Here is a 21,153-nt window from a genome sequence, read left to right as displayed (position 1 = left end):
TCCTCCCCGTCACCGTCACCGTCACCGTCTCGTCTCCGTCTCCGCCGCTCGTCGTCGACCCTTCGTCGAGCTGCCGCCGCCGCCGCCGATCCTTCTCCTCCCACCTCGCCCGCGCCGATGGAGCAGCTCAACGCCAAGCTCTACGACAAGTACACCGCCCTCAAGGTATACATACCGCCTCGTCTCTTCCCCCATTCTGTAACCCTACCCATGGACACGGATTTGATTTCTTCTCAATACGTTTCGCACTGCCGCTCTTGATGCGCGTAGAAGCGGAAGCTGCTCGACGAGGGGCTGGACCAGAAGCGGGCTGCCGACATCAAGGAGCTCCAGCAAGGTAAACCGAGGAGGCGGATGTATTTCGTCGGTTTTTCGAAGGGAGGAGGGTTTAAGACCTGGGAGGGAGAGAAATGCACATCTTTTGGAATTGGGAGGAATTTCTGTTAGGTTGTTGACTTCGCTCCGTTTTGTTGTTTCTGATGATGCAGCCATGAAAGATTGGGTCGCCGACCTCCAGGGCGAGAACGAGCGCCTCATTGCCAAGCTGTAAGATTCAAATGCTGCTCCTGCGGCGATAGGGTTTCACGCGTTCGTGCTGTTTTGGGCTTCCGCTGTTTCGGGGAAATGATGCCTGATCCGTTGCTTTCTCTTCTTTTGTTAATTTCTTGATGATGCCAGGACCCAAAAGGAGCAGCAGCTTGTGGAGGTCCAGACACTTTTGCTCGATGAGACTAGGAAGAGTAAGAATTCTTTTTGCTAAGATTATAATTTTATAAGGAAATGGTTGGTAGTATGCAAGTATAAAGTATAAACCATGATTGGGTGGAGGTGGAACTGATGTGCGTCTTTGGAAATGGAGGGAAACAATCTGTTGCTGATTGAAAGCACTATTTGGTCTGAGTTCTGTCTTCCATTTACTTTGGTATTAATGAAGTTGACTTAATTCAATTTTGTTTACAAAACATGCAGCAAAGGAGCTCAATAGTGAAATATTGAAGCTTCAGTGTCTCCTGGCTGAGAAGAATGATGCAAACCATATAGCTACAGGGTCTCCTGACACAACCGCCGAAATGATTATAGAAAATCAAACTCCAATTCCACCTGCAAAGAAGACACCAAAGTCAAAGAGCAGGGAGAGAAATATCCACTCCATTGAAAAAGCGACTGTTCCTTGTAATGGCTTTCAGGAGGAAGGAAGAGATGTAAGTTTTCCGTAACAGGAACTACTTATTAGTGAAGTACAAGTATGCAATAGAATGAGTGTGTTGAGCTCTTCTAATTTCTTTTTATGATTTGGATTGGTTTTGTAGCTTGATTCCTGTAGAAGGCATATGAGCATCTCAGGTTAGTGGTAATATACACACATGCAGTAGTGAATTGTTTGAACTTAAAAGTATGTTGTTTGCAGGGAGTGCGACAGAAGAAAGCTCCAGTACCTGTATGTTTCATATGCTGGCTGAATCAGTAGTTGGGATGAAATTTTCAGTGAAGAACCAAACAGAAGGATTTTCACTTTCAGTCTCCCATGAAGCTAGTGGTATTTGGAACATCAAATTTTATGCTATTATTTTAGCCACAGCATAGTACTGGAATATCTCATCATAGTTATTATTCATCATGTTTTACTTGTGTTCATTTCTCTTTCACATTCATTTGATTTTGCATATAGCCACCTCCATGTTTGTCAAGCTAGCTGAGTATTCAAGCAAACAGTTATGCAAAGAACAATCTTCAACCTGAAAAATGTCCTTTAAACCACCAGAAGAGTTGTGTGAATACATATTTTAATGCTTTAATATCTTTGTCAAGCATGTATACATCTCTTTGGAGCTCAGCCGTTTGTAGCAGAACTTGTATACCAGCATACAGTGTAGTTACATGTTGGGTGCAGAACCTGAGGATCATGTCACCAATGTTAGAACATTTGATTTGTAAAGATCATAATCAAGTGTAAGGAACGAATTACATTTCTAACTGAATTTTTTAAACTGTTGTAGGCTACAGTTTCACCCTGACATGGGTAGACCAACCTGGTGGCGGTGAATGGTCATATCAGTACTCGTCGTTGGGCACCCTGGACAGGATTGCTATGGGCTGGATGAAGGAGGACATAAAATTCAGCAGGGCCATGTGTCCTGTATTCTTTCAGCAGATATCGCGCATCCTCAGACAAGGCTAAGCTCAACTGGGAAGCTTAGTTTGGATTTTAGAGGTCCTGACTTCTGCTAGACAGTGGACTGAAACTGACTTGTTTTAGGAGTGACACGAGGCTTTATGTATCCTTTCGTTTGGCCTTTGTTGTTCCTGTTGTGAACATAACAATTAGCAAGTGATTCGAGATGTTGGTCGCCTGGTTGCCGTATGTCTTTATGTATAGCCCCTGATTTGAACTCTGATGGTTCTGAAAATAAGAGCTTCGACATTGCTGTCCAATATATCATACTCGGTGTGAATTTTGAATGGGTGCCTGTGGAAAATGATTCGGAATACAAACTTTGCGTATGAGAGTAAGACGTCCAAATTGTTACTGAACCCTTCAAGAATTTAACAAAGCAAGGAGTCGTTTGGGCAGGTAATGAGGATTTCACGTAGGCAAGTGCCAGGTCAACTGGCCTAAGGTCTGGTCCCCCATTCGGTTCGGTATGGTGGCCTTGGAGTTCCCGACTTAAGAATAATTTATTAGAGCCTTACGTCTGAGATGGCTAGGGTTTGAATAAAGAGCACCAAACAAACCTTGGATCGGAACTGAAACACCCTATGATGAATTGGATAAGGACTTGTTTGTGGTGTCGACTAAATTCCTTATTGGTGATGGGCGAAAGGCGAGATTATGGGAATCAAATTGGATTGGTGGCCAAAGCCTAAAGAGCCTAGCGTCAAACCTCTATCGGCACTCCAAGAGGAAGAACTACATTGTCCAAGATGCAATGCAACAAGGAAGATGGATCAATGACATCTGCCACACCCTCACCGTGACCCTTTTTACATAGTATCTGCGAATTTGGGTGGTCCTAGCACGTGAACCCCCCCCCCCCTCCCCCCAAACTAACGGAGGGTGTGAAGGACTCAATTGTCCGGAAATGGACACCCAATATGGAATATAACGGAAAATCCGCCTACCATTTCCACAGCAAAGCTGACTTGGGAGGTGGGAGGTGTGGGCTCCAGCAAAATGTAAGATCTTCAGCTAGCTCGCACTGCAAAACCGGGTGTGGACAACAGACCGGTTGCAACTCAGGGGATGGCCAAATAACTATTTTTTTTTCAGCTTTGCTTCAGAACAATTGACCATTTGTTGTTTGAATGTCCAATCTCGAAGTAAATATGGTTTGGCATCCTAAAATGGCTACGACAAGGGCACATCATCCTGAGGTGGAACACCAGCATAGACTGTTGGATTGGTGACTACAAGGGACAAGCCTCCCGGAGGAAACAAAACAAAAAGGGCTTATCAGCGTATTTTGCTGAAGGTTCAGTATTTTGCTGAAGTAACCATGAACACAATGCCAACCATATCTGTTGTTTTTTTAGTAGAAAGGCATGAGTTCTGTCTCTCTTTTTTTTTTATATTAAGAAGGGAAGCAAGCGGTACAGAGTTCAGTCAAATTTCTCAACAAACAAAACTTTGCTTCAACTTCTTTAACCATCATGCAACTGTGCACAACACAACCATCATGGAAAGGATTAATTATCACGAGTTCACAGAATCACACTGATCTTCGTACACTTGTATTCCAAATGCTACGATGGACTTCGTTGTTGTCTGTCACTCACAAGATAGAAGCAGTACAACAGAAGTACACAGCTGCTTGAGTGTTACTCGTATCTGAGTTTTGGTACAACAAAATATCACGTTTAAACATAAACACTAGACCAGCTGGCATAAAAGAAAACACATTTTTAATTGTCTTCTAATTCTATATACATTCTTGGTTAATCTTTCTCTGAAACCATTACTGGAAAACAAAAACAGGATGCACGCTTTGTGATCCAACTATCCGAGTACATTCTGAACCCTGAGGTCCCTGACAATCTACGAACTGAATGAGACACACACACAAAAAAAAAAAGAACACAGAGAACTTCTCTGCACTCTCAGGTTGGCAGGCGATCTCCATCGACTCATCATCTTCTGGACACGACGCGGCGAGCGGCGAAGAAGCGGTGATCCGGGTGGTGAACTCCGAGGAGGCCGAGCCAGGCGTCGGCGGCGTGCGAGAGGGAGGCGACCAGCTGCCTGTCTCGCCCGCCCGGTGCCCACGCCGCGACCTTGAGTCTGTACGACGCCATGGCGAACGTCGGGAGGCACATCGCCGTCGTCACGGGGACGCCGCTGTTGTTGCCTTTTGGCTCCGGGCAGATGCCGCCTGAAAGATCAGTTTCAACGTCATGTGTCACAGGCTCAAAGCGTACAGCAACCCAAGGAAAGATGGTCCAGTTGTTCGGTGTTTTTTCTGTGAAGTGTTTGTGCACCTGTGAGCTGCGTGGAGAGGGGATGATATGTGAGGAAGCAGGCGTCCAGATCGCGTAGTGTTGGTCCCGTCGGAATTCGGTATATTGGATACCTGCAGCGATCATCAGGAACGAAGAATTCAGAGTCAAATATTTTACTCCAGTTAGTCTGAACTCTGAATGGTAAACATTATTCAACACAAGGACAGTATTCTGCTAGTACCATGCGACGGACATCCAACTTGTTGGCGACAAATCACAGCTCCTGAGAGTATTCAGCTCCGGAAATCCCCTGGCAAGACTACAAATCTGCAGAGTTTTTTGATTCAGAGGAGTGACAAAAACACAGTCATTTTCATCAGGGAGAAACGATAAGAGTTCTTGGAGTAATTGTTGGCATGCCTTGTCAGCTAGCGGTTCACGCTGGTAGGGAGGCTCAGATTCCAGAAACTCGAAGATGAGCTGCTCGTGGGAAACTCTCGTTGATTCGCTTTCGTCGCTCGATGCTTCGCTGGTGGAGCTTTCGCAGGTGGTATCTTGGACTGAGAACGCATCCGTGCTGCTGGGACATGAGTCGTGCTCAAGGTCGCTCATCTCTTCACTGCCTGTGTCTTGACAGTAGTCGCCGTCGCTGTCTTCTCCACTTGGCCTACGATTGGATTGAACAAACACCATATCAGAAACAACACTAGGGATTAACATTAGCTGATTCCGTTTTAGTGATCTCATCAAGTTAACTCTCTCTCCTAGTCTCCTATCTGTGTTCTGTTAGTTATCTGTACCCGTACGGTGCTCCCAGCAGTTGCGTGACTGCGTCAGCTTGAATCGTAGCCGCACGCGCGCCTCCATCCAACGGTTGCCTTGGATCCAGTGGGAAAAAAATTGCATATACTAACAGTAACCGCTCATTGGATTACATTTGTATACGATGAATTGGGGACTTATTATAATCACTATGGGTTTTGCCTTCCTAATGAAGTTTCTTAAGTGCATTCAGAATGCAAACTTTGCGTATGAGAAGTCCAAATTGTTACTGAAGATAGTGCAGCCTCAATGGAGAAGTGTAGAAACAGAGATAGGGACCTATAGTAACTCGTACTACTGAATACTGATTGGCCCTTACACTTTAAGTCAATGCTCGCAAACTCACTCTTCAGAGTTCAGATGGCTTTACAAGACTTGTTTTGTCTTTATGTTCCTTTCTTTTTTCTTTTTTTTTTTTTGAGAATTCTTTATGTTCCTTTCTCCTGATGCAATGGTCACTTAAGCACCTAAAATTCATTTTATTTTCCTGTCCTCTCATAGGAGACGCAAGATGTACTTCTCAAGGAATGTATTGCCAAATGTACTTATTCTGTAATTATGAACTACATTACAACCTGAAGTGTCGTTCTATTTCGAAGGTTGAGCATTGTGCTGAAGTAACTATCAACGCAATGCCACCATTGCTAATAAACCATTTGTCTTAAGAACATCTACAAGAAGTGATTCAACGGTAGACAAAATAGACATGGTGATTTGAGGATGTATTACCTGGAATGGTAGAAATGCCTCCTTAATCTTCCGTAAAGCTGGATTGCAGATAAGTAAGGGACGTAATACTGCACCACGCCGTCACTGCAACCATTCAGAACAATTGGCACAGCAATACCATATGCGCTGCTCTCTCTGAACCCATCCCAGAGGTCGCCCAAACTGAAGAGTGGCAGCGCATTTTCTTCATCAGATTGCTTCCAACCATTCATGCTCTTCTGCAAAGATAACCATACGAATTTTTTCATGTCACAGAAGCTGAAAAGAACCTCTACTTGGTCAGAAATTGTTACAGAAATGAATTAAGGCAGTTGTTTTCTGTTTCTTCTTAGTCAGAAATTGAGTTATAGAAACAAAAAAGAAAAAACATCTGTTTTGGAACATACATAATTCCGTATTAGCTGTGAGGCAACTAATCCGACAGCTCTTGAAAGATCATCTTGGATATCAGGAAATGGGGGAAATCAGGAAATGCAACAGATCGATGCATGGGATGAAAAGTTTATAGTACCTTGGAGGAGCAGGTTGTCGTCGGGACAACCGGCGTGGTGGCCTCGAGGAACAGCTCCAGATTACACCGTCTCGCCGTCGCCGGAGCGCCGCCGGCGGCAAACCTCCGGCCACAATTCGCCATCAGCTCAGCGCCCTGTGTTCTGCTAATCTGTTGAATTGGAGGTCGAAAGCAATATGCGATTCCGATTCAGTTGCTTGTTTGGTGGATGGCATAGGCCATAGGGAGGTTTAGTGGAGTTTAATTGAGAAGACCATATAAAGCAGGTAACGGCTACGCTATTAATAAGCTGCCGTTTTGGCTTCCTTCCAGAAGTGCGGTGGAGGTACCGACGCGTGGTTGAGGGTGGACACGTGTAGGGCTGGGATGGGGTTGGCAGGTCATGAGGACGATGGGTGGACCGGCCTTAATTTGGGCGGTGGGAGCTGGCTGGGCAGCCATGGACGGTGTCGTTTATGGGGCAAGTGACGCGTAATTAATTAAGCCGGTGATGCTCCATCAGCGGAGTCCTTGGCCGGCCGGCGCCACTAGCTACGTCACCTCGTACAACTTCGTCACGAGACGAGACGACTTCACCTAGGAGTAGTAGTAGATTTTATGGCCGGGGAGCAGCAACCACAAGCATTTGAGATTGCTGCAGGACAAAGATAGTACTCCTACATGCGAAATGTCCATGCGAACCGGACTTTGTCGACGATCTGCTCGTCTTGCTTTCTCGCTTTCGTCTCCGTTTGACCTCGCCCTGTGATGGTACCAGCCTGGTAGCAACACAGTCAACACGTCGGGCAATGTCGAAGAAACGCATGCTTTGCTGTCATGGAGCAGTAGAGTGCTGAACCAGTTGATCCATGGATTAGTGGATGTATTTGGACCGTACAGTCCGGAAAATGCTTCCACCCAGTCGTCTGATCTCCTGAAAAAAATCGGACGCGTCTCACTGTGGTTTTGCTACATGCAGCCTCGTATTTTTTTTTGTCAGATACTTTCTTTTCACACCGGTTACATATGCTCCCTTACTTAGCATTGGCATGCATGGAGGAGAGAGGATACGAGATTATTTGCATGTACATAACCCCCTTTTAGCAAACTTGAAAATGATTTTTCTTCCAGATTACTCATCCAATCTACGATATGTTTACACCATTGTATTCGTTACAATTAAAATCTTTACAACATGATCTCACATGACTATATTATAATAAAAACACATATATGTCTCAACCAATTAAATTTAATGTTTCGCATGTGAGAATAAGATGTTTCAACTGAAATTCTATTATGTTGCACATATTTAATTATCGTCGCAATGTATATATCTTTCTTTAATGCATCACATGGTGCTATTTGTATGTTTCAGTAAGTAGTTTATTATGTTTCACTAGTTTATTTATAAATGTTGCATATGTGTTGATTGAGTGTTTCAATAAGTATTCATTAATTAATTAAAAATATTGCACACGGTATCATGTTTCAGCAAATATTATATGATGTTTCAATTGTTAATACCTTGTGATTAAATTATAAAAATAATCATGTGAGATCTTGTCATAAAGATTTAATTGTGATTATCGGTGTTGCAGTTAGTATTTCTTGAATGTTACATTTCTCTGAAATATTTTTATAGACTGAGTTGGAACATTTGAGCAAGATTTTTATGTCTCACTCATTGAGAGTCAATGTTTCATACCGATATTATCGGTGTTGCATTTAGTATTACTTGAATGTTGCATTTCTCTGAAACATTTTTTAGAGTGAGTTGGAACATTTTGACCTAGTGGTGAAACATTTTTTTATAAGTGGTGAAACAACGTTCGATTTTTCTCATCAAAATATAACCGTGCTTGTTGTGAAGATTTAATTGCAAGGAGTTTAATGGTGAAATCGAATCATAAATCGGATAATTAATTTAGAAGGAAATTTAATTTAAAGAAATAAAAAGTGGGGTTGAGATAAATGCTGAACCATGCAGTCATGCATGCGCAAGCATATAGACTTTTTACATGTGCTAATCAACTAGAGTAGAAACGGTAGAGATTGTGCATGCATGCGTAGACGTGCGACAATCAGCGGTCGGGCGTCCGATATTCACGAAAAATCGGACATCTGACGTATAGCATCCTCCGTACAGTCCATGATAGCCCAAGCCGAAAACAACGGCCTGCCTGCCTCTAAAGATGGGTCTTTCTCTATCCAAAAACGGAGGCCCAACTATTGTCCGTCTGGCAGGCCGTGCTTCTTGCACTGGGCTTCTTCCTTCTACTCTATCTATAATCAACCCGGTGGAACATTCGTCAAGCACAAGTTAAACTAAAACTGAATAGTAGTACATGATTTCCACAGAAAACCATAAGAGAACGAATTAATGATTCAAACAGTAATAACGTCTAATTTTGTTGTTCTTGCTAATCTGCTCTACATACAAAACCAAAGTTCCCACTCTGGTTTTCTTTAATTTACAGTCTACTAGCCAGTTGTCTGCTTCAAGTATAGTCATTCCATCGCCACTTTTCACGCTGTGCTTCCCGGTGTTGATAACCTTGATCTGCTCGACAAAAACGCATATCGATCTTCGTCAGCGATTGATCATATGGAATTCAGCGTTATCAGAAAAAAAAAACAGAGTGATCAGCAACTGATCAACACGACACTGACCGCTGCGTGAAATCCGAGGCAGAGGAGGGGTAGCTCGACGGCCGCGACGGGGACGACGAGTTCGAGTGGTACGGCCGCGGCGGCATGGCGAGCTCGTGGACGCTTCTCTCCAGCATCTCCAGCACCTTGCCCATCGACGGCCTGTTCGCCGGCACGGTCTGTATGCACCACAGCCCGATCAGCGCCATCTTCCTCGCGATCTCCTCGCCTCCCGGTGTTCCGGCCCCGCCGCCGGCCGTGGCAGCGGCGGCGGCGGCGGCGACGCTCTGCAGCACGCCGCCGTCCTCGAGCAGGTGGTCGTAGACCCAGAGCGGGAAGAACGCGCCGCTGGCGCCCTTCTCGGCGTAGGCCTTGACGTTGCTCCCGCCGCCGACCATCTCCAGCAGCAGCATCCCGTAGCTGTACACGTCGGACTTGGTCGAGATGTCGCCGAACCCGCGGGAGAACACCTCCGGCGCGATGAACCCTATCGTCCCCCTCGTGTCCGCCATCGACAGGATGCTCTCCTTCGGGTTGCACAGCTTCGCCATGCCGAAGTCGGCGATCTTGGGCCGGAATCCCTCGTCGAGGAGCACGTTGTGCGGCTTGATGTCGAAGTGGATGATCCGCGTGTTGCACCCGTCGTGCAGGTATTCCAGCCCCCGCGCCACGCCGACGGCGATCTCCTGCAGCACCTTCCACTCCAGAACATCCCTGTCAGGGCTCGCCGTCGCCTCCGCCTCCTCCGCCTCCGCCGCCGCTGCCGACGTCGAGTAGATGTACTTGTCCAGCGAGCCATTGGGCATGTACTCGTAGACGAGGGCTCGCTTGGAGCCCTCGAGGCAGAAGCCGAGCAGGGAGACGATGTTGACATGGCTCGTCCGGCCAATGCTGACCACCTCGTTGAGGAACTCCTCGCCGTTGGGCTTGGAGTGGTGGAGGAACTTGACGGCGACGGCGCGGCCGTCGGCGAGTGCGCCGCTGAACACCGTGCCGTAGCCACCCTCGCCGAGCCGCTGGCTGAAGGATTTCGTTATCTTCTTCAGCTCCGAGTACCTGAACCTCCGGGGAGCTAGGGATCCGTAACTCTGCAGCAGCTTCTCCACCTTTGCAGTATCCGTTCTGCTTGCACCGTCCATGGCGTTCAGAAAGCTGAAACGATTTTGCATACGTCGGCGACACTTGTAGACGATGGCGATGCATGCCAATAGCACCAACCCAGTCGCACAGATCGACAGTGACACTGAAAGCGACGAAGCAAACAATTAGTATAGATTAGTAATTACTACCAAGTGGTAAATTTATCTAGATAATTGATCATGACATCATTATTGAAGACACAATTGATCATCATGACATATACGAAGAATTTAAACAAGTTGAATTATATTATTTTGTTGGACTAGTTAAGCAAGAATTGAAGACTCAAGCGGATGCATACCTATCAGGATGACCTTGTTCCCGGACTTCTTTGCATCTGAAAGGGAAAAATCATTTCATTTTAGTCAATACATGTACAAAATATCGCCAGTCTATTCCAACCAATTGAATTACATTGAACGAGCATTAATTTATTTCCGAGATTAATCAAAGAAACAGTTCCTGATCAAAGACTAATTGTTCCACACACAGTTGCGTCATTGATTTCCTGACGACTAATTGAAACTGGTTGGACCAATTAAGGTGTCTGAACTATTACTTTGGAACAATTCAGACAACAGATATCATCGTATATTTGTACATATGTACGACGTCGCTTTATTCGAAGTATTTGGACAGTGGACAGAGACCAACAACATGTATCTGACCTAACCAGCTTCAGGAGAGTGCAGCAACAGCCGCCGCGAGCAGCAACATATCTCGTTCGATTCAGACATGATGAACAAAATGATCAAAATAATCAGATGAAATCAAACAAAATCGTATCTTTTCGGACACAAAAGTTAGTTTTAGTTGACCATTTTGCTCCTATCATTGTGATTTCAAAGTCAAAGTCGATAAGTAAGCACTAACAGCTAACCAACCACACGTGCTGGCTGTATACGTATTCTACATGTAAACGTTGTTGAGATCGGAGAACGTGAAATTCCGGCTACTTGTAGCTAAAGTATAGCTTCACAGATCACACTGGGGCTTATGTGGAGTCCATTATTGGTTCTCGGCAAAAGATTGTTTCATACGATGAGATCGTGGCAGCCACTATATGTTGATTCAGTAATTTAATTAATTAGTCCAATCCCGTGCAAAAAGTCATTCCAGTTCTATTGTACTTCCACTATTGCTAGTCCTATCAAGAGCCTTGTCCTGAAAGTACACCTCACCTAATTAAAACATGCATAAAGAGATCACCTTTTTTCAGTTCCAGAATCACAATCTACACTTTTTTTTTCGTTATCAGAAAAAGGGAGCATCATTAGGAATTTTTAAAGAATTTTAGATACCGTGAACGGTCACCGATTGACAACCATTGTTAGCTTGTTACCCTCCAAATAAATCACGTTCAAAAGTCAAACTAGCTAAATCTTTCTGTCAGTTCTAACCACCTTGGTTTTTGGCACGACCACGCAAATACGAACTACTACTACATGTTCGTTGATCCTAACTACTGCTTGTGCTGATCAATCAATAAATAGTTAATTTGAATTTTAATACTCTCAAGTCTCTAACTAATTTAATTTGAGTAATAGTTATGTATTTCCCAATAATCAAATTCAGGGAAAAAAACTGAACGAATTTAGCACAAAGAACAGATAGATTTACACTTACCACATATCCCCGGGCGCGATGAGCCGTCGGAGCAGATGCAGGCGAACGCCTCCGTGTCGGCGTCGTAGCCGCACTGGCCGCCGCTGGCATTGCACGCCATGCAGTCGCCGGCGGGCGCCCTCCACTCCAGCATGTAGCCTCCCCGGAGCAGCTGCGGGTAGTCCGTCGGGCTCGCCCCCGGCACGCCGACCACCGGAACGGCCGCGTAGTCGCAGCCGCCGGCGACCACTCTGGCGGCGGTGTTGTTGTAGCTCGTGTCGAGCCGGACCACGGCCTTCGCTCCCGGGCACGTGACGTTGACGAACCCTGCCGGCGGCGGCCTGCTGCTGCTGGTGCAGTTGAAGAGGAAGACGAGCTGGCTGTTGGCCGGGCTGGCGGTGAACGGCGCGAGGCTGAGGCTGGCGGAGACGTCGATCTTGGGCACCGGGCAGCCGCTGGCGTCGGTCTGGACGTTGTCGTTGGCGACGACGACGGTGCGGTTGGCGTACGACACGCCGAGGATCTTGTACCCGCTGCGGAAGGAGCGGGCCAGCGACGCGCGGCTGCCGTTGTCGCAGTTCACCTGGAACGCCGCGGGGCCGCACGGCGCGGACGACGACGACGGCGAGTCCGGCAGCCAGAACGGGTAGGCGATGGTCACGTTCCCGCACCGCCTCGGCGCGCAGCTCGTGACGACGGCCGCCGCCGCGTGCCGCGGCGCGAGCAGACATGCCGCCAGGAAGGGAAGCAGCAGCAGCAATGGCGTGTCCATCGCGACGACGGTTGGTGGCGCGATGCGGCGAGGAAGAGGCGTTGTATTATAGGCGAAGCGATCGATGGATGGATCGAGGAGACGAGGAATTTTACATGTGTGTAGTTGACTTGGTTTCGTGCACCACTTGCGTCATTTGCTTGGTCACTTTCTTGGACCATTCTCTCTTCTTCTGTAGTACAGTATGAAACGAAACGGGAGATCGGTAAGGAGGGTTCGTTGGGGTTGGCAGTTGCCACTGCTCATATTAATCTGCATGCGAGTTAAAGTTAAACAGCGATTGGTGCATACTACCTTTATCTGACGCCGTTGACTTTTCATTTAACGTTTGACCATTTATTTTATTAAAAAAATTATGTAATTATTATTTATTTTATTGTGACTTGATTCATCATCAAATGTTCTTTAAACATGACATAAATATTTTTATATTTTCACATAAATTTTAAATAAAACGAATGGTCAAACATTGATAAAAAGTCAACGGCGTTATACTTTAAAATACGGAGGGAGTATTATATACGTGACGATTACGTCAGCACGCAGTGTTTGGTGAGTGCGCACCTTCGTTGATACCAGCGTACGGAACTTCAAAATATTTCAAATGCAAGTTGGATAAAGAAAAGCTCAGAGGAATGCAGGTACTTGTCTCACTGGACCGTTAGCTGAAGAGGGCCAGAATAGGCTTTACAGTCCAAAGTATGGGCCTAAATTCTGACCCATCACATAGTACGGGCCAGAATTTTGTGATGCGTCCGTGCAGGTGCAGCCCTTGTTCTCTTCTCCCCGGCGCCGCCGCGGCGTCGGCGGCGGTGCAGCCGTGCAGGATTGGCCGCTGCCGTCTCGCCTCGTGAGCCGCAGCAGTAAACGCCGGCTGCTCGGCCGTAGGCATTGAGGGAGTCGCCGAACAACGCTAGTGTTCTCCTCCGCTGCGTTGGTGGCGGTGGTGACTGGTTAGGGCGGCGGATTGGGGATGGATTACAAACACAAGCAACGGGGAGCCGGGGAGATGGGCATCCTGTCCTGTACTTTCTGCGTTGGGCGAGGCATAGATCGAGCAGATGAACTCATCAAAAGTTCGAAGGCTGAGTAGAGGTGCCCGCTGCTTCTTCGTTTCTTCAGAGGAACCGTGGAGGAATCCAGTAAGTAACTTGCCCTTTGCTCTTTTGCGTACTACTTTTCCGTGAAAATTTTGGCACTATGATGATGCTAGTTTTTGAGCCCATAGATCAAACTAGGGAAGTGGGAAAATGTGATAATTATTGGCACGGAATCGTAAATCGTAGCTTCTGGTAGATCAAATTGTTGAATGAAATTATGAAACAAGTTAGGGGGATGGACAGAATTCAGAAATATCTTCGATTCAGCTACCTTAAACACACTAGTCAATGCCATGACCCATGAATGTGTGATGATACTATGCCAAAATTTGACTGCAGATCATCTTTTTGCATAGTTGGTAGTCACTGTAGGATCGTTTGAATTAACGAGGCTTGTCTCCTCAACCCTTAGCACTTCACTTAGAGCTTGTGCAGCTTTGGTATTTATAGTAGAACTCGTACTTTCTGTGTTAATCTCCTGAGCTGGATGTTCTCTGAAAAACAGAAATAGCATAGATGAAATTCACTGAAAATATTACCAGTCCAAATCATAATGTGTAGAGAAAGTATCTTACAGTAATTCACTGAAATTTTGTTTTGGTGGCATTTCCAGTTCATCCAAACTTCTCTCGAACATATCTAAAACCTGGGTTATTGTCGGCCGATGCATAGGCAATACTTGTACACACCACAAACCAATTAAAGTCATCTTTTTGGCTATTTGCTCAACCTCACTTGTGACTTCACAAGCTTGTAATCCATCATCCAGAGCAAAGTGGTCATAAATCCAATCTGGAAAATACTTTTCACTTGAATTTTCAACCATTGACTTAGCATTCTTCCGGCCTCCGACCATCTCTAGCAACATCATTCCGTAACTATAAACATCTGACTTTGTTGAAACAATTCCAAAGGATCGATAGATCACTTCAGGAGCGATAAATCCAATTGTTCCTCTAGCACCTGTCATTGAAAGCTTGCTCTCCTTGGTGCGGCACAGTTTGGCTAAACCAAAATCAGCAATCTTTGGGCAAAAATCCTGGTCTAGAAGGATATTCTGAGGCTTTATATCGAAATGGATGATTCGTGTGTTACAACTATGGTGCAAGTATTCTAGCCCACGAGCAATCCCGATTGCGATTCCGTAAAGTTTTTCCCACCCTAGAATTTCTTTGGGATTTTCTGAATAGATATAATTGTCTAGTGAACCATTGGGCATGTACTCGTAAAGAAGAGCTCGTTTTGACCCCTCCAAACAAAACCCAAATAAGCTAACAATATTAATATGAGAGGTCCTGCCAATGCTCATAACCTCATTCACAAATTCCTCTCCATTTCCTTTTGAGTCATGTAAGAATTTCACCGCAACCAGACGACCATCTTGTAACCTTCCTTTGAATACAACACCATAACCTCCTTCTCCAAGCTTATAATTAAGAAATGATGTTATCTTTGTTACTTCTGAATACTTGTATCTTGTTGGAGCTATTGATCCATAAGATATTATGAGGGCCTCAATGTTCCTTTCACTGGTGCTGCTAGTCTTTGTGTAAAGGAAATACCGTAGTTGTTTCCCCTTCCCATGCCATATTAGCACATATATACATGGCAAGAGCAAGCCTGCAGCTGCTGCTGTCAAAACTGAGATTAAAACACATGTTATTTCCTTTTACAAAATCATAATGGTATACTACGACCATTTATTTTGCGATATCATTGGCTTTTCCTATTAAGGATATTATTTCCTTAAGTTTTTATTTTGTTATTATGGTTTATGATTCAATGGTATTGTGGTAAATGTTTTTGACATACCTATTAATATGGTTCTCCTGCCAGTTTTCTTGCTGCCTGAAACAACAGATTTTATCAGCAAAAGTAATGTCAAGAGTAGAATATTTGATGTTGTCTCAAAACAAATGAAGCATCACGTTTGAAGTTCAATATTCTTTAGATGATGCCTGATTTGTTGATTGTGTTGGCTGGAGAATAATCACAGTTACGGTTAGCTAGAATACCAAGTATTTTTTTTCCTTCAAATCTATATGATAAAGATAGTTAATTAGAAGAAAGGTATGTGCCATGATCCCAGCCGTAGAAGTAAAAGAACGGCTCAGATTCGGCCAAATCCACTCGGTGGAGTTGGCCCCAGCTTCAGGGGATCTGAACCCTTCTGGCCAGATGATTCTTGTAATTTCGTGACTCACCTTGTTGGTACTGACTCTATAGCTGAGTAATATACCTCTCTTTTCCCACAAAAAAAAAGTAGTATATTAGTATATTTTCCTCAGCAACAGTGGGGTGCGTTTCCTTGGTATTGATTGCCACTTCAAGATTTCTGGCCTAATTTGCCGGCTGGCATCTGTAAAATATTGACTTATGTGTAAATTTGCGCGATTTCTGGCTACGGAGAAGGACAAACTTCTATGACTGGGTCGTCTACGTGACTACGTTCAAAGTCCTCTCGCACTTTGCAGTCGTCTCTATGTAGATTATAGCATATATTGACCGGGACGTGATATGTTTCTCTAGAAAAATTCTATAGCAAAATTGTTTTAAAATTGTATTAATTTATTTTTTAAACTTAAAATAATTCATATTGAATTAACTATACGCTAATAGCATATCGTTTTACGTATTTTCTCAATCTTTTTTTCTCTCATCTCAAACATACTCGATTGAGAGACTTTAAACACATGTGTATTTGAAATGGGAGGAAAAGAGAAGATTGAGAAAATATTATGCCATTAGCATATATATGAGTAAATTTATAGTCATTGATAAGTTACCGGGAGGTATCATATTTTCTATTGAAAAATTTGGTATCTCTAGGTACCTGTAGTACTAGGAGATATCAATTAGGAGATACCAAAAATTGCACTAAAATTATTATTCGTACTACGAATTAGGAGGTAGAAGTATCAAAATTAGGAGACACTGTAAAATTACTCCTCTCAATATCATACTTGGGTACTACGAATTACTCCATCCGTCCCAAAAAAAAAACCTAATCTTATGTGTCCAGGTTCAAACTCAGAATTGCGTTTTTTTTGGGACGGAGGGAGTAAGCCATACGGACGAACGTGTAACAATGTTTAAAGATCATTTTATGTTTTCGAAAGTAGTGGAAACTGGAATAGGAGCTCACCGGCGCATATCGTCCCTCGCAGCTCTCCGTCGGAGCAGAGGCACGCGAACGCCGCCGCGGAATCGTTGTTGTACCGGCACTGCCCGCCGCTCGCGTTACAGGCGTCGCAGTCGCCGAACCCATTCTTCTGCCACTCCAACACGAACCCCTTCTTGAACAGCGGGCTGTAGTTGGTCCCCGCCGTCAAGTTCACCGGCGACTCCGGCCACAGCACCGGCAGGTACGAGTACGTGCAGTTCCCGGCTTTGATCGCCGGTGGCTTGTCACGGTCGTAGCTCCCGCCGAGGTACGCGTAGATAGGCTTACTGCAGTTGGAGATGGTGGCGTTCACAAGGCCGTCGATCTCCGGTGGCTCCGTGCCGTTGCAGCTGTAGAGGAAGCAGATGGCCCGGTTGCTGCTGCTAATCGTGAACGGGCTGAGAGCTAGGCTGGACGATATGTTGAAGTCGGTGCGGCACACGCCGTCGCCGCCGTCGGCGACCCTTTTGTGTCCAGCAACGAATGAACTGTTGGTGTAGTCGATGCCGAGGACGAGGATTTGCGAGCCCCTCAACGACGCCACGCCATCGCGGCTACACCACAACTCGAAGGCCGGGTGGCCACAGGCGGCAATGGCCAACGACGACCGGTTGAGGTCGGGACCGCTTAGCCAGAATGGGTACTTGATGGTGAGGTCGCCGCATGTTGCCGGCTCGCAGACGGCGTGTGCGTGGTGGCACAGGAGGAGCAACGTAGCCAAGAGCGGGAAGAACAGCAACTTCGGGTTCATCTAGCCACTCAAATGGTGGAGCTAGCAGCTGCCTGCAGGCTACTACACATGGAGGAGTGGAGAGAAGCAGAAAACTGGAAGGGGAGGAAAAGGTCTAGCTTGAGAAATAACATTGCCATTGCCTTGTTTTGCTTGACCTTTTTCCGATCAGTTAGACGTCATTTTAATCAACACAAGTGGAAAAGTCGCCGTCGCCTCTTTTTTTTTTTTTTTGAGGGAACACCGGTGGGGACTCCACACCTGAATTAAATTAAATAAAACCACAATCCAAACTGTACAAGTACAAGAACAGCAAGAGGAGATACAGAGTTACAGCAGTTGGAGGGGGGAGGAGAGGATCGAAAGCCAGATAGGCAGAACAAAGTGGTCACATGGGTTGAAACGATTAACCCAGAGCCTATCATCCTGAATGCAGTTGTGGAAAAGTCACCATCGCCTCTTAACTTCTGAGGAGGGGGGAAATGACAATTTCAATCTTCTAAGGGCATTAATAGCGCGCCACCCATTTTACTCAGCTTGGGGCTACCAAGACACAAGAAGAATAATAATACTTACCACAAGTCTCACAGCTATGTAGTCTTAAAGAGTAGCCACACAAATAAAAAAAATCGTTTCTCTCTCCCTTATCCTCAGTCCGCTCCCAACCATCTCCGCCCACGCGCCTCGCCCCTTCTCCTCTCGCCGCGCCTCCCCTTCCTCCTCCGGCGCGGCGGCGGCGTCGAGCCACCCAGCTGCGGCGTGGAGCGGCGCGGCGGACGACGGCGGTGGCGTGGAGCGGCGCGGCGGACGGGTGGCAGCACGAACGGCCCGAGCGGCGACGTCGACGCTGGTCAGCAGGGCGGCTCGAGCGCCTCCCCTCCTCCTCCTCTTCCGGCCACCCTAGATCGAGGGGCGGCTCGGCCGACGGCGGGGCTGTTCGAGCGCTTCTCCATCTCCGCCCGCGCGCCTCCCCTTCCTCCTCCGGCGCGGCGGCGGTGCCGCGCCACCGAGTTGTGGCGTCGAGCGGCGGCAGCGGCGGCGGGGTGGTCGAGCGGCGGCCTGAGCTACGCGGCACCGGGCGGCGGTCTAGGAGCCCCCGGTGGCACGGCAGCGCGGCGCAGATCGAGCCGCCGCCCACCACAACCACTTCCTCCATCCCCGCTCCGGCCACCTCCCTCGGCTCCCTCCCCTCCCCGTCCCCTCCGGCGGCGCTGGGCACGGGCGTCACCCTCTCCTCTCCGCGGCGGACGACGATGGCGGCGCCGCCGAGCTCGCCAGATCCGTCCTCGGACAGTGACGGCACCGAGCTCGCCAGATCCGTCCTCGGTCGGCAGCGACGACGACGATGGTAGTGGTCCATCTTTCCTTCCTCCCTTCTCTCCGGCGAGCTCGGGTGGTGGCCTCGCCGGCGACGACCGCCGCCCCCTTGCACGGGGCCATGCCCTCTCCGGCGATGCTCTCCTCTCCCCGGCGGCATCGGGCGGTGGAAGCGAGGCAGGGTTGGGGGCGGCAGGACGACGCGGCCCACGAGTGTGGGCCCCACCTTCGAAACAAAGGAGGAACGGAGAGCCAAAGTTGGCTTCGCGGTCTTGGGCAAGCCACGCGGATTGCCGACGTGGGGGACGAATATTCGGTTTCTAGGGGTGAGGCTGAATTCCACATGGGAGCATTGTGAATGGCCTAATCGCGATTCCTGATTAATTTATGGTACATGCCGTAATCAGTTACTAGCAAACTATTTTCTTCTCTAGTGTAGTCTGTAGGCCGATAGAACCGCCCTCAACCAATCATCTCTTATTATAACCCACTAAATTCTAAATCTTAACAGGTAAAATATCACATTATTATCCATTAACAATTATTATTTAAGCATCATACAAGCATGCTATATTATCTATAATTTTATAATTTATTAAATTTTAGAGATTTAAAATACAAGCATGTTAAATCATCCCACATAATTCACATAATATTTCAGTATATATCTCCATCATTTTTTAATGTTTATATTGTTTAAGGTATCTTACACATTATTTTTTTTACTTATTATCATCATAGTAAACTCCCACAACAACGCGCAGGGTTTCACCTAGTCAATATGGAAATTGTTGGCGCCTCCGAAGTGCAAGTTCTTCTCATGACTCGTCATTCAAAATACAGTGTGGACGACGGACAGATTGGAACGAAGAGGGTGGCAAAATTAGAAGGTTTGCCCGTTATGCTATACGGCCGACGAGTATGCGGATCATCTACTGGCGAAATATAGGGCCACACTGACATACAATTGGATAAGTGGGATGACCGTTACTCAGTCAAACACTGGTGGAACCTAGTGCTTGAGTCCCCTAATAACCCCGTCTACCATTTCGAACTCCGGTGATCCTAGTATCTTGGGAAGTATGGTGCAAGCGTAATGCAACAATCTTCCGCCACAAAGCCTCAACGCCGGCCTCAATCCTAGCCAAGAGATTAAGGAGGAAGCTGGAGCATAGGCGAAAGTAGAAGCAACTAGACTCTAAGAGTTTGGAATTTTAGGCGAAAGTAGAAGCAACTAGACTCTAAGAGTTTGGAATTTTAGGAGATATCATCTAAGGTTTCTTTTTCTGGGTCTATCATTCTTTACAAGCTCTGTATATATCTTTGTATATTTTTCTCCTACTCTATATTGATAGGAGGCAAAGCTTTTGCCACTACTGGAGAAATCATCTTTGCTGGGTTGGCCAAAAACTACAATGGCCCCGGTTTGAATAGAAACCGGGACTAAAGATGATTTTTTGTCCCGGTTTTAAACTTTATAGGCCCTAGATGATCTTTAGTCTCGGTTCATTTTTTGTCCGAGGCTATACAGTATATAATCCTTATGACTTATCCTCCCAAACTCCTCTCTCTTATCCTTATCCTCTTTCTCAGAGTGAGCGAGCGAGGTCGGCGGAGCTGGGAGGGTAGGCGGCCGGCCGGGGGTGGGGGCGGCGAGATGGAGGCCGGCCGACGGCGGCCCGACGCGGGGCGGCGGGATGGGAGACCGGCCGGCGACGGCCGGATGTGGGACGGTGGGATAGAGGCCGGCCGTCGGCAGCCGGGCGTGGGGCCTCGCCCGGCCTAAGGGGAGGCGGCGGGATGGGTGGCCGGCCGGCGGCGGGATGGGAGGCCGGCCCGGTTTGATTTGTTTGAGTTTCTCTTGATTTTTTGATGATTTGTGGATGTTGTTGATTTGTGAATATATATGTGAATGTGTTTGTGAATGTTTATGTGAATAAATTTGTGATGATGTGTTGTGAATGAATTTGTGATGTTGTGAATGAACTTGTCATGATCTGTGTGAATGAATTTGTGATGTTGTGGATGAATTTGTGATATGTGTTGTGAATCAATATGAAAGGAGGAAAAAAAACGGAGGAAAAAAAATAGTTCCGGTTGGTATCAATTGAGACTAAGGACTAAGGATGCATCTTTACTCCGGGTATTTTAACCGGAACTAATAGCGATCTTTAGTTCCAGATTCGTAGTTCAGGTTTG

The 21,153-nt window shown here is 46.5% G+C and overlaps 3 protein-coding genes across 4 annotated transcripts; 1 reads left to right on the top strand and 2 right to left on the bottom strand.

Annotated features, from left to right (window-relative positions):
- On the top strand, window positions 1–2,721 carry LOC127768126 (uncharacterized). Its single transcript, XM_052293660.1, has 8 exons — window positions 1–165; window positions 271–337; window positions 489–546; window positions 679–740; window positions 970–1,202; window positions 1,311–1,344; window positions 1,409–1,537; window positions 1,998–2,721. Exons 1-8 carry the CDS (start codon window positions 118–120, stop codon window positions 2,177–2,179), a joined length of 813 nt encoding a protein of 270 aa, XP_052149620.1. The 5' UTR covers window positions 1–117; the 3' UTR covers window positions 2,180–2,721.
- Window positions 2,722–3,883: 1,162 nt separating this feature from the next.
- LOC127767824 (uncharacterized) lies at window positions 3,884–6,734 on the bottom strand. Of its 2 annotated transcripts, XM_052293287.1 has the most exons (6): window positions 6,497–6,734; window positions 5,986–6,203; window positions 4,855–5,101; window positions 4,676–4,761; window positions 4,474–4,565; window positions 3,884–4,367 (listed from the first exon to the last, which is right to left on the bottom strand). In XM_052293287.1, exons 1-6 carry the CDS (start codon window positions 6,617–6,619, stop codon window positions 4,126–4,128), a joined length of 1,008 nt encoding a protein of 335 aa, XP_052149247.1. In that variant the 5' UTR covers window positions 6,620–6,734; the 3' UTR covers window positions 3,884–4,125. The 2 variants fall into 2 exon arrangements, with proteins under 2 accessions (XP_052149247.1, XP_052149239.1); XM_052293279.1 differs by having other exon boundaries at window positions 4,676–5,101.
- A 1,617-nt stretch (window positions 6,735–8,351) lies between these two features.
- LOC127783779 (uncharacterized) lies at window positions 8,352–17,793 on the bottom strand. The gene is made up of 8 exons (XM_052310947.1): window positions 16,890–17,793; window positions 15,557–15,592; window positions 14,320–15,385; window positions 14,086–14,238; window positions 11,894–12,753; window positions 10,569–10,604; window positions 9,149–10,370; window positions 8,352–9,038 (listed from the first exon to the last, which is right to left on the bottom strand). Exons 1-8 carry the CDS (start codon window positions 17,656–17,658, stop codon window positions 9,005–9,007), a joined length of 4,176 nt encoding a protein of 1,391 aa, XP_052166907.1. The 5' UTR covers window positions 17,659–17,793; the 3' UTR covers window positions 8,352–9,004.
- Window positions 17,794–21,153: the final 3,360 nt, after the last annotated feature.

Source organism: Oryza glaberrima, chromosome 1 (assembly GCF_000147395.1).
Source record: "Oryza glaberrima chromosome 1, OglaRS2, whole genome shotgun sequence".
Classification (NCBI taxonomy): Eukaryota; Viridiplantae; Streptophyta; class Magnoliopsida; order Poales; family Poaceae; genus Oryza; species Oryza glaberrima.
This window is presented reverse-complemented; position numbering and strand designations above follow the sequence as displayed.